Source organism: Perca fluviatilis, chromosome 13, assembly GCF_010015445.1.
Source record: "Perca fluviatilis chromosome 13, GENO_Pfluv_1.0, whole genome shotgun sequence".
NCBI lineage: Eukaryota > Metazoa > Chordata > Actinopteri > Perciformes > Percidae > Perca > Perca fluviatilis.
In genome coordinates this window covers 15,499,081-15,512,405 of record NC_053124.1, presented here as the reverse complement: position 1 = coordinate 15,512,405, position 13,325 = coordinate 15,499,081, and the positions used below count along the sequence as shown (strand labels likewise).

At 39.5% G+C, this 13,325-nt stretch overlaps 1 protein-coding gene across 5 annotated transcripts; it reads right to left on the bottom strand.

The window, feature by feature from the left end:
* Window positions 1-226: 226 nt before the first annotated feature.
* Window positions 227-13,107, bottom strand: fam133b (family with sequence similarity 133 member B). Of its 5 annotated transcripts, none has more exons than XM_039819379.1 (11): window positions 12,951-13,107; window positions 11,879-11,976; window positions 6,172-6,250; window positions 4,279-4,398; window positions 4,158-4,190; window positions 3,894-3,965; window positions 3,332-3,430; window positions 3,150-3,191; window positions 2,890-2,982; window positions 1,363-1,413; window positions 227-958 (listed from the first exon to the last, which is right to left on the bottom strand). In XM_039819379.1, exons 1-11 carry the CDS (start codon window positions 12,972-12,974, stop codon window positions 863-865), a joined length of 807 nt encoding a protein of 268 aa, XP_039675313.1. In that variant the 5' UTR covers window positions 12,975-13,107; the 3' UTR covers window positions 227-862. The 5 variants fall into 5 exon arrangements, with proteins under 5 accessions (XP_039675313.1, XP_039675314.1, XP_039675315.1 ...); XM_039819380.1 differs by having other exon boundaries at window positions 2,893-2,982; XM_039819381.1 differs by having other exon boundaries at window positions 3,150-3,188.
* Between the last annotated feature and the right edge of the window lie 218 nt (window positions 13,108-13,325).

Sequence of the window (13,325 nt, the reverse complement as noted above, 5' to 3'; positions counted from 1 at the left end):
ATAGCATATGTGATATCATACAAAAGGGTCTTTAACCCTCACCTACTGATAGAACTTTAACAACTTCTTGTGTGAATCTTTTTAGTGTCAGGAAGTGAGAGTGCAGAACCAGTTTGTAACAATGTGTTATAAAAAGTGAGCAGGGTAACGATATAAGCAAATCCAGTGAGGGATGATTGATGGGCCATATCAATGTGTGAAAATTAAAGTCTCACATTTAAGGTTGTAACTAAGTAACAGCGACAAAGGCTAAAACAATACTTTATTAATGAATTCCCATCGTTTATACATTTACACTGCAGTGTAACAATTTAATCTAATGGAACAATTATCCCTTGTATTAATGTCGGCTGTGCAGCTCACATTTCTTATAAGTCCAACTTCAATATGAGGCTGGTGAGACATCAGGTCATCAGGTCTACATGCATGACGCAGGCACTAGCATGACAGCCTCATCTAGAAACTACAAATGCAAGATGTCTGGTATGAAGCCAGGAGAGAGCAACTCTGCGAGGGCCAGTCACACGGAAATCTCCGAGATGAAGGGGGGAATATATGAGGAATTCACGTCAGTCCATTTGTGGTGTGTAACTCAAAAAAAAAAAAAATAATAAAAGATCTAGAAAAATCATGGTGGTATATGTCAACAGGAGATATGCACCGGTAGTTGCCACTTAGAGGGATGGGTGCTTTCTTCAATTTCACTTCACACACACACAGAACCCCAGCATTACAAGTCTGTAGGTCTCTCGTTCAAGTGTGATGACTGAAACTGGATGGGAGAGGCTTTTAGAGGGCAAAGGCAAAAATAACACTACATGTGACCGGTCAGGAGGATGAGAGAATCATAATGCTGCGGTTGCTAGTCGAGCTCAGGCTCCGACTGAGATGCTGCCTTCTTTTTCTTTTTTCTGCTGTGTTTCTTGTGCTTCTTTTTCCTCTTCTTCTTGGTTCTGTCCTGTGAACGTAAAACATTTGACATTTGTGTCCACGTCTTTTTTAAAATTTTTATTTTATATATAATTATATCAATTCCACAGCTGGTTCAACAACAGGGATTTGTAAGGAGGTGTAGCTATACACAATTTTTTTTTCTTTTTTTATGATAATGACTTTCTAGGAGAGTTGACACTTTGCAGCACGCCCAAAATCTGATACTAAATGCTGGATCGGTATAAAGATGCACTTCATGTACACCTGTCCAAAATATTTTCCAACTCGGGATTAAAGCTTACACACTTACTAAATTCATACATTATTTAGGGCTTTGCTTTAGTCATGAGGTAAAATCTGCCTCACTAGTTGATCAAACCAAAATATTATTTGTGTAACTCTAAAAAGGAAATTAAATTAATTTCTCACTGTGATTTTCTCCTTTTCCTCGCTACTTCTCTTTTTCTTCTTGGCTTCAGCCTGTGGAAGGAAAAAGTTGAAATGAGACCATGGAAAGAGGGAAGTCTTACCCAATTCCCAAAAGCAATATAGTTTCACAATTATGGAGTTTTTACAAGCATCTGCAACGACCACAGCCGTTGGGTTTACAGATTAATTCTACACCAAGTTCATAAGGTCATCTGTTTCTGAGCCTAAATGTTTTCTTCTTTACGGTTGAGCAAAACTGGTTAGCATGCCCAATGTATGATAATGCGGTGGCAACCTTTCCCCTTTCACTTAAGGCTTTGCCCCATTTTGCTAAGTTCCGCAATCACACCGTTTTTAATATTAATGCAATTTATCAGACTCACCATGATGTGACAGAAAGCGTACACATCCGGGTAAGTGAGAGCACGAGTGAGCTAACAGGGAGAACTGAAACTTAACTTTATTTGGCAATTGTGTAATGTACCTCTGTGTATGTGTTTAGTAGTTCAAATTATAGAACTATGGACGGGAGGCTCTTCTGACAGTGACAGCCAGAGAAATATCATCTCAGAAGTCTGACTAGTGTAGACAAAAAAAAGGCACAGAAATAAAACTAAACCAACTAGCCAACCATTTATCCACTACTGTGAATGTGATTAGGGCTTATACCGGTACACTATAATGTTCAGTTATTTAATATGACTAAACAAGGCTAACATTTTAATTGTCTTGTTGACTAAAGCTAGAATATTAAATGTCTAATGTTCTCTTTGACCAAATAGTTGAAGGATCAAGTTGACTAAATCTGATGAAAGCTGCATTACATTTTATACGAGTACAGTTTGTTATCAGCAGGAAGTATCAGGAATAATTTATTTCCCTCCAAATTAAATGAAAAGAGGAACAAAGAGGTTAAAGAGGAACAAAGACCTTCCTTGCTCCACCAACTGAGCCATCTGGGCACCCATAAGGCGTTAATTTTTTAAGGTCTATTGGGAGTGGGAAGTATTTTCTAATGACTGGTTTATTCATATCAAGTGGGCCAACTGGCAAACTTTTAGTAACTAAAATTCATGTCACGATAAGATGGGTTACATTAATTGCTTTGAGTTTTCCTGTCCAGAGTTTACCTAAGATTGCCGGATTAGCAGTTCATTAGGCATCTACAACCATATAAGTAGAGGTGTTGAAATTAATCAAATAATCGATGCATCGAATCGTGGACATGGACGATGCTGCATCGATAATCGGCTGGGCTATAATCGATTATTTCGGTTTACAATTTAATGTATGCCTAAGAACCTTTCTGTTTAAATATTCTGGTAGGTTTTGCACATTCAGGAAGTGCAGAAGGTTTTGTTTTTGAAGCTTGAAAAGCTATGAATTAAATATCCTATATGGCTTTAATAGAAAAATGGATTTGACGCATCGTGATGCATCGAGATATCGAATCGAAGACATGACAATCGTAATCGAATCGAAAGATCAGTGAAGATTCACACCTCTACATATAAGAATATAACTTACTACCTCTTCCCCCTCAGAGTCTGCAGAGGACTCTGAGGATGAGTCCTTATAACTTCGCTCGGCCTTCCTTTTTCTTTTACGGCTCCTGTCCTCCTGACAGACACAACATTTACATCACAATTACCACCTGGACTTAAAAGTGTTAAACTGAATTTGACTGGCAGGAACAAGCTTCGCATCTGGGGAAATATACACAAGGGCAACAAAATTAACACCATCAAAAAGTTAGTTGAGTGGATGGCTTAATAAGAGCAAACTACCTTATCTTTGTCTCCTTCTTCCTTGATTCTTTTCTTTTTCTTCTTGGGAAGAAAACAACATTTAGAAAAAAAAAAAAAACACTGGCATTTAAGTCATTGTAGGACAGTTGGTTGACTGCACATTTTTAACACCAGAACCTGATTCTATTAAAGTGTACTGAAACAATGTAAGCCAACTGCACCTTGCTTTCAGCGTCAGATTCTTCCTCTGAGCTGTCTGATGCTCTCCTTGCTGATGACTTCTTTCTCTTCCGCTTTTTCTTCACACTCTTCTTTTCATCCTGTATGACACAAATATGAATCCAATCAAACAGCGTAGTGCTGCATTATGTGCAAGACAATTTAGTGGAAATGTTGAGATGATATGCAGGATTGCTCTGGGAACAGATCCAAGCCATTTTTAAATTGATCAGTTTGAAAGATATAAATTCCAACTTATTTTTGATCAGTTGTTAACCAATAAAAACAATTCACTCCGGACTCCAGACAAAAATGCCCCACACAGGAAGCTATTCCTAGAATGAAACTATAACGGCACCACAAGCAAACAGCAGCCAGCCGTAATTAAACAACCAATCAAATCAATCATCCAGCAGAGCGGGATCTTAAAAACAAGGTTTGTCTCCAATTCAGGAGCGCCATGCTTCTAAATTGCAGCTGTTGGATTATGGGTCACAACATTTTTCTTTGTCTTTGGTGGTTGGCAATATCTAATATCACACGTTGAAGTCTGAAGTGACTTACCACGTCTTCAGATTCTGAGGAGGAGCTGCTGGGGGAATCAGAACTCGATGAGGAAGAGGAAGATGAAGAATGCTTGACCAAAACACAATGAAAGCAGGGTTCATTAGACTTGATGTCATTCGCTTGTTTGGAAATTGGAACACAATAAGAGACAACCTCAGAGTACAGGCAGGCAGGTAGAGTGTGTGTGTGTGTGTGTGTGTGTGTGTGTGTGTGTGTACTGTGGCACAGCTGGCCATCAAAATACTGGAGGTCTGTCCTCACCCTGCTGGGTTTCTTCTTCTCTTTCTTCTTTTTCTAAACACAAATGAAAAGCCAAAGTCAGAAAAGATGAGGATGATTGAAAAATGTGCAATCATTCAAACGGCTAAGACAGATACCATACCTCTTTTTTCTCTTTCTTCTCCTCTTTTTCCTTGTCTGTGGTCTTCTTGTCTTTCTCTTTGTCTTTATCACTTCCACCTAACAACTTCTCTCTGTTTTTCGCCAGTTCTTTTCTCCATTTCTAAAAAACAAAACAAACAGCAAATATCTGAAAAAAGTCTTCATCTACTATATTGCTAATTGTTCTCCAAATGCAGCTACAACTTCATCCAAATATGAAGGGTTAGAGTTTATAGTTTTGTAGTACAGTTAAAAGACCATAGGCTATGACTGGACTCATTACTCTTGACACTCATAGATCGGATTGCAAATGTGAATAAAAAAAGATGGTGATCATTAAGGTCAAGATGTCAGTCTACAGAATACAAACACAGCATTTCCTCTATGTTGATTGGCAAGTAGCGGTCCGCCATGGTTAGATTTCTCCCGCCACAGTATCAGAAATGTACGTCTATCAGCAGTGATTGTTAGAGAGCACGTCGGAGAATAGCGCGGACACGCGCTTCACAACGCGAGTGGGCACACGTGCCACTCAGAAAAAAGGGAGAAAGAAAAAAGAGACAGGCTGTTCGGAGGACCCGGCTGAGATGGCATGTGTGCATCCTTGAGAACTGTAAGTCGTATAACTTATATTATCAGTTCATTTAAGCCTGTATTAGTCTACAGTTCTTGCACATTTTTAGTTTCACCTTCACTTGCTAGCTAAATTGCACGTGGCTGTTGATTCAATACAACGCCTTTGCTCACGTTTGTATTTTAGGTGCATTATTTACATGCTGAAGTAGTTACACTGCATTAAGATACTGGAAGTGCCGGAATTCCATAACTACTAGAACTGCCATGAGCGGTCATTTTGACCGCCAGATTCCAAACTCTATAATCTCTCATGATAAATACCCAATTGTGATATTAATGCATGTATTGTCTTAGGATATCTTTAGAACAACGTAATAACACCGACATGTACATTTTAACGATTTTAATTATACTTTCCAGTAGTAGCCTAATACGTGTTTCAATAATTCATATCATGGCATAGTAGGCTAAACCGTGATTATTTCATACATTCATGTCCCGAAACATATTGGGGGAAATTCATTCAACATAATTCACAGCCAAATAACAATTAAAAAAGTAGGCCTATGTTATTTGAACATTTATAACCTAACCTAACCAGGCACTGCCTCCGTTTTGGTGTCTGCTGCGGTGCGCAGCGCAGCTCGGACCGTGCGCCGCTGCCCTTTTTTTCCTCCATAAACGCCGCTCTCAGCTACTTTGCCAGTTGCTGCATGAACTTCCTTCGGGACATTTTACAGCTGGTGGACTCCTTGGAGAGGATGTGTGCAATGATTCCAGCCAGTTGTAGCATGTATAAAGTTATATGAACACATAGACAGCTACTGGCCATCTACATGTACCACAACTTTCACAGAGCGAGCGCCCGGTGCTTTTCTTCTGATTCAGAACAGAGTCCATCCACGCCGTAGCCTACGTTACAGACTCTGGCTTTGCCTTCGGCCCAGTGGTGATGCCCACACTTGTTACTCAAGACCGCTAGTTACGTTTCTCTGACAGAGACTATGATTATTACTAAGCAACCAAGATGCATCTTCAACCATGCAAAAGATTAAAAACAAAACCGCGAAAATCCGAGCAGTCAATATGACAGCGTATGGCCAAAATGATTGTATTTTCTTTGCCTTTTGTGTAATGTATATAAAAAAACAATTTTAAATGAAAATACAGACTCTTTCAGGAAAAGTCAGGTACCAGCAGGATTGTATTTTTTATTTCGCAAAGTTATTACACATAAATAAAAAGAAAACGGTCAAAATGACAGATCTACCCCCACTGCTAAAAAAAAAAAAATCCTAAAGGAAACACGGAAACATACCACGTTCATTTTGTCCTCAAAGTCAGCCAGGGCTCGAGAGCCCTTCTTCTTCTTCTCCAGCTGCTCCTTTAACTCTTCCCTGATGAAGGGACAATAAATCAGTTGTAACACAATTCATAATGTCAAGCTTGTCAGCATACAATTTGGAAGGATAATGTCTGCCCAAACTGGAGAATGTGCTTGTCAGCTGCAGCTCTTCACCACTTCACTAGCTGCTATTACTTTTAACTTTCCTGCCATGTAATGTTTAAAATAATCCTCCACTTTTTAAATCAGCAAGAGTTTACAGGAAACAGACAATGCATTACTTAATGGTACGGCTGCTCGATTATGGGAAAACAATATAATCACGATTATTTATTTATTTATTGAATATTGAAATCACGGTAATTAACACGATTACTCGTTGACTTCTGGAAAGATGTAGTAACAAAACATTTTTTCATTCAGAACAAGAAAAAAAATAAGAGTTTACTTGCAAAACGTAATGAGCTAAATAATTGTTTTTCCTCGATTATTCTGTTTTTGTCATCATTGGGAGCCGAAATCATAATCAAGATTAGTTTTGATTAATTGCACAACCCTACTTAATGGTCCGATTCATCTCCAGCATTTGTTTTCTGAATCAAGGTTCTTCTATTTAAGTGATAACCTATAATTCATTAAGCCCCTTAAAGCTATAGTGCGTAGTTTCTGTCGCCCCCATGAGAAATTCTAAGTAATGACAAAAACACTGTCAGCACGTCCACATGATACAAGCCTTCTGTGATCGCGCAGTTGCTTTCAGCCAAGAATGATGGACTCTTCAGAAGAGGTAATTATCTTCACATGAGTTTCTGCGCGGGAAAGTCACGGGACACCACAATCTTCTAAACAGTCATTCTGAGAAATACAGAGAGAGTTGTGTGGAGCTGATAGTCTTAATTAGCTTTGTAGCAACTCATTTGGCAATGGCTTGAATGTAACGGACGTTCATTAATATCAAAAAGTTATGCACTAAAGCTTTAACTAATATTGTGGTACCATACATGGATATTTTATGTCCCCGTTACTTTTTAATATTGCATTGAAAACACATTGCTCTTTTGTGTAATGTAAATGGGACTTTCATACTGGCTGTCTAGTGTAGCAGATGATGAATTAAATGTGCCCCCTTGTGGCTAAGATTGGAGTTTATTTCAATAAATATCAGACATGACAAGATAAGATTTGAAGGTATCCATGTTAAATACAGTGGGGGTAAAAAGTCAAAAGAAAAGAAATACTGTGGTCGGGTTGGGTCAGAGGGTAGAGCAGGCGCACATATATTTAGAAGTTTATGCCTCGACGCAGAAATGCATGGTTCAAATCTGACCTGTGACAATTTCCTGCATGTCTTCCCCCGCTCTCTCCCCTTTCCCACCTAGCTGTCCTGTCTTATTAAATTAAAGGCGGAAAAGCACCAAAAAATAATCTTTAAAATAAATAAAAATACTGTGTAAACTGTACAAAATCATTCCAAATCAATCTATTCTTTAGACAAATATAATGTTTTCTTTCTACAGGACAAGTGGAAGCTCTTTGTTTGCAGAAAGCTAAGTTATTTATTGACTTTTTCTAGCTAGCAGTTAAGTTTTGAATATTTCACAGGGAGAAAAATAAACATGAATACACAGGTAAAGGGGTTAGAATAGATGATGCGGCTGACAGTATAATCTGCATAATTTATAATCAATGCATTGGGGCAATAAATTAACCCGAGTTTAAACACATCAGAGGACCTCCCTCTCTGATCTCCATCTTCTTTGGCAACGCTGTTGTGAGAGCACCCTGTCCTGAAATATTGCTAATTGATCATTCATTGTTGAATGTAATTTGTTGTTTTGTTCTTTTATGTGAAACTTGTTATGCTGTTGTCTTGGCCAGGACTCCCTTGTAAAAGAGATTCTGAATCTCAATGGAAATATTCCTGGTAAAATAAAAAAATAAAATGTTGCAACTATGCTAACTCAAATCCATTGGGTACAACCCTTTTAAATAGGGGTTGTTTTGCTGCTATGACATTACATTGGAATCAGCCAATGTTACTCAAATTCTCTATATAGGAAAAACCTAAGGATGCATTAAGACCAAGAAGTATTTAACGCTGAGATAATGAGCACTAGTGTTATTACATCAAGCAGTTTATTTATTTATTTTAACCCGGGGAGACAAGTGCTGGATCTGGCTGTCTGTAGGAGGAACCATTTACTAGAAAATTGCACATCCTCCAACCAACAGCTTCTTAAAGGGTAATTTCGTTTTTTTTTGTTTTTTTTTCTTCAACCTGGACCCCATTCCCCCATACATTTGTTTACAATTGTTTACATTACAATAGGCTGATGTGACCAAAATCTTTGAAATTGGTCCAGTTTTGAGCGGTATAACCTAATGGGGCAATTGTGCAGCCTTGATGTTTGTCCTCTAAAAGTGATTGTTTTTACCACTGACCGGCTCAGATTGTTATTAAAAGTGTCTGACAACATTATCGATCTCACGATGTGACTTCTTGTCTGAAGACAATGGCGTGGAGAGTAGAATGCAAGTCTGGCAAAAGGCGTTCAGGGAGTGTTGTTTTGGAGTAGGCTACAGAAATTATAGGTTTGTCGTGTTGATATCTAAAGATAAAGATCTGAAGATTGTCAGTGCCTTGGCTCAATATTATATTATACAGTATATACATGTATTATAATATCAATATATACATTATTCCAACAATGTGAATGAGGTCATTATAGTTCGATGACTACCTGTATTTATTTGAGCCAGAGTGGGGGGGGGAAAAAAAAAAAAGAGAGAGAGAGAGAGAAGGCAGAGGAGGGTGCAGTGGCTGGAGGGCTTCCGACAAGATGTTACATAGTGAGATCGATAATGTTGTCAGACACTTTTAATAACAATCTGAGTCCGTCAGTGGTAAAAACAAATCACTTTTAGTGGACAAACATCAAGGCTGCACAATTGCCCCATTAGGTTCCATTGCAGCTTGTTTTGCGCCGGCCCATCATTGCAATCTCACTCAATACTGGACCAATTTCAAAGATTTTTGGTCACATCAGTCTATTAGACACACATGCATGGGGGAATGGGGTCCAGGTTGAAAGAAAAAAAACGAAATTACCCTTTAAATGGCTAGGCTACATCTAGCTGTGATATTAGGCTCATTCGAGATGAACTGCGCCTCGCCTGTAAAGTGGACAAGAGCAGGGGGCAGCAGCCGGGGGCGGTGACAAAAATTTGCTGTCAAGTCGGACAGTTTCCAGACGATTTCAGCAGCCTTTAGGCTGAACAGGAAGTCACAGAAACACTGTGGTCCGATTCAGATTTAATAAAATGTTATCAGACCCATATATCAGCTTGTACACAGTCTCCAGTTGTTTTAATTATGACAGAGTAGCTGTCAAAATACTCTGTTGCTGATTTTAATTAACAACACACTGTAGATGATCCGTAATCTGAACAGTCTCTCTGACTTTTAAACATAACTTTCAGCCACACAACATGTGTTCTGTACAGAATAAGCCTTTAAATCAGACAAATAGCATTTATTGCTAATTTTATATAAAACGTCATCATGTCAAGTCGATTCTGAACCGGTGAGCGTTGAGTGTTACTGTGTAGCCTCAGACAGAGACGACGTAAATGTGATGTCTTCTGGTAGCTGTGCAAAGAGAAATCTCAATCATTCCCAATCTTGCAGAGACGGAGAGCATAGGTATATGTAAGGAGATAACATAGGCACAGGCTAATTATTGCTAACTAAAATGCTAGTTAACATTAGTAAATAAACTTAAACAGCTCATGTGAGCCCAAACCGCCTGCAAGCTTCTCCTGTACTATACGGTAATTCCTCTACTATGTGACACAATCGTTAGCCTATTTTTATAAATAATTCTGCTATGGAGCCATAACAAGGTTAGATAGGAGATACAAGGTAATGGAGCCTTTTATGCATTGTCGTGTTTCTTTAGAAATAAACAATGGACAAATAAAGTCTTTAAACGCTTCAGATGTAAAGTTATTCGGTGTCAAAGTGATGTAAAAATGAATGGTAGAATGCTAACGTCGGGTGATCTTTTTGTAGCATCAAAATGGCGCCATAGGAGGTTCGCAGGACTTAAAGTGAAAAAAAATCCTGAGCCTGAAACTTTTTTGGGAGGGGAATTCCTTACATTACACATCACAATCACAACTTTGCATTGTTTAGCTTTTCATAAACTCTTGGACAAAGCCATTACGTTTAAATAAGTCAGGCATGAAAATGGGTCAGGGGTGAAAAAGGTGAGAAGGATATTACCCCTCTAGGGGGGTCCGGGGGCACTTTCTCAACTAAAGCTGTATCAACATGCTCCAAGTTTGATAAACTTTGCCTAGATTTTTTTTAGCCGCGTTACCACGGAGACCACACCACACTCTTGCTTTTCGGCAAAGACCCGCCCTACTATGCATCTGATTGGCTAGAACTCGTTTCATTGGTAGGTGGGAGTTCGATGACTGATTAAACCCAGCGCATCAAAAACAAATCCCATGTGGACTTTTTAATTTATTTATTTTTCTAAAACATTCATATGCCAGAAATCCGGCACCAGGCCCGATTACTTTCAACCCTGTGTTAGTTAGAGCTGCGTTCCTCTTATATGATTGGTATGTGAAATCAATTGACTCGAAAATATTAAACCGCATAAAAGTTTGTTTCTTTTTTCCTCACGGCCGCACGCCGGAGATCCGGCACGGTGCCGGAATACTTTATGCCATGGGTTCGAGTTGCGAAGCGAAGCTTACCCCCTTGGTGAAAAGCAACTGCGCTGCCTGTGTCTCAGAACTGCGGCCGCCTTGATCTCGAGAGGTTATCGTTGTCCACATGTGCATGACGTCAGAGCAAGTCGGGATCAAGTCGGACACAAATCTAAAAGGCGCTGACACGCTACCCCGATAATCAGCCGTTGGACAGTCTGGCGAGGTCGGTGACTCGGGTCTGTTCCATGTCGTCATCCGTCTGAGGGGCTGTCGGCCTTCATTTTGGCCGACCTGACGTGTTCAGTTGGAGACGGGGCAGTCAGGACTCACCCGGAAATGGCGAGCGTGACTAGAGTCTCTCAAAATCTGACGAAAATATTTTAAACTGACCTTTGATGATCTGAAATGAAGACAGATTCAGCAACTGCATGGCCTATTTCTCACTTAAAATGTTTTCAGAAACATGTTTAAGTGAACTATTTTAGTAGAATATGAGATCATATTCTGAACAAGCTGTCAAGACAGTCTGGCTTTGAATTTCCGGAGAAAACAAACCCATGTGACGCATTCGTCCAATCAGCTGCCAGTTTTAATTTTTTGGGCAACAATACAGATTAGCGCCGCCTGCTGTTATGGAGACGTATTACGTATCGTCTCTTCGTTGTGTTCTGAAGCACTTTTTGGACCAACTCGGGGAGACTGAGTCCGACTGGCTTTTCTGCCAACGGTTGGCCGTCTGGTTGGTGTGTAACCGCCTTAACTGGCATGCACTGGGCGGCGATCGCCGGTGATCGATTCTGCGCAGACCTGGCTCATCTCGAACGAGCCTAATGATAGAATACTCGTAAATAACAGGGAAATGCAGCTGAGAGAACGATGTTTATCTCTTTTTTGTTACCAAGGAGCAAATATGTATGTCAGGGTAGGCCAGTGAAGAGGTCTGTCCTTTACTCACCATGTTGGTCGAGGTCTGCCTAAATAATCTTGTATAGTTGGTCCAGCGTTATTTGCCGGTCCCCTGGCTCGTGCAGCAGCAATGGGGTTAATGTAAGCCTGGAACACCAAACAAGAGGAAAGCATTTTACACATTAATAATTGAAGTTATTAAAATACACCCAGATGCCAGATGATTAGGCACTGATATTAAACAGTACGTTACCTAATAAAATGTCAAAGATGTGTACTTTAAGGATATCTCCCACACTGTCAGCAAGCAATCATTTTCGCCATATTAACAGATTAAATATACGGACAACGCATGCAACAGTTAGCAGGAGAAAATATGCTTCATAGTTAAAAGGATCGACTTGGCTTTAGCCAACAACGTTAACCAAGAACATTTGACTACCGTTTATCCATACTTGCTATTGTTTTGGTTTACGCGCAGTTTAGTGTCCCAAATTACTTTCCAAAAAATGAGTGATGATGGTGGTTATGGTTAGGGCTATAATATACCTGTTAAACAGGTTGTTTAGCAGGTTCCTAATTAAGGATATTGTATTTGGGACATAAAACTGCACGTGTAATCATCTTCCATAGGAAATTTGGGACGCTAAATTGCACGTATACCATTGTTTTAATAGGTCCCTGTCGTTTTTTTATACATCGATGATCCCTGCTAGTGTTTCAAGGCTGTATAATAGACTCAAGAAGCAACGGAAAATACTGCGCAACATCACCACGTCAAGACGTTGTCCATGTTATGAGCTAACGTTACAGTTAGCATTGGTAGCTCTGCGACCACTAACGTTAATGCTTGTCGGCTACAACACGACGCAATTCAAGCAATTCAAATCTAGAAAATATTACATCAAATGAAAAACATTATGTTGTTTTTTTCAAAGTCTGTCTAGGCCTAGCATCAGAATACCTAGCTAGCGGGGTCATACATTAACGTTAGCTAGCTAGCCAACGCCAGTCACAGCGCTAGGCTCAGCTTGTGTTTACCCTAACGTTAGCTATCTTATGAAATGTAACCGGGTATCAATTGTTTCCTACTTTTACTAAAGTTGTGTACCATAACTCACCACTCGATTATCCCTTTTGCCCATGTTGAGTTAGTAATAGGGGAAAATATCCAACAGAGAGAGCAACCATTAGTGCTAGCTACCTTGAACTAGCCACATATATATGTCAATGGGCGAAGCTGGCGACTCTTCTTCTTCTTGATGTTTTGTGGCGGTTGGCAATCAACGAAATACCGCCATCAACTGGTATGGAGTGTGGATCGGGACTACACTTGACTACACCTACACTTTTGTTACGATTTATGGACTACACCGCACTAGTAATACACTACATTTACTCAGACTCAGTCCAATCATTTGAGTTCTGTATAACGTCTGTTATAACTCTATCATAATATCTGATCTGCTGGGCTCTCCTGTTTACATGCTCCTTCA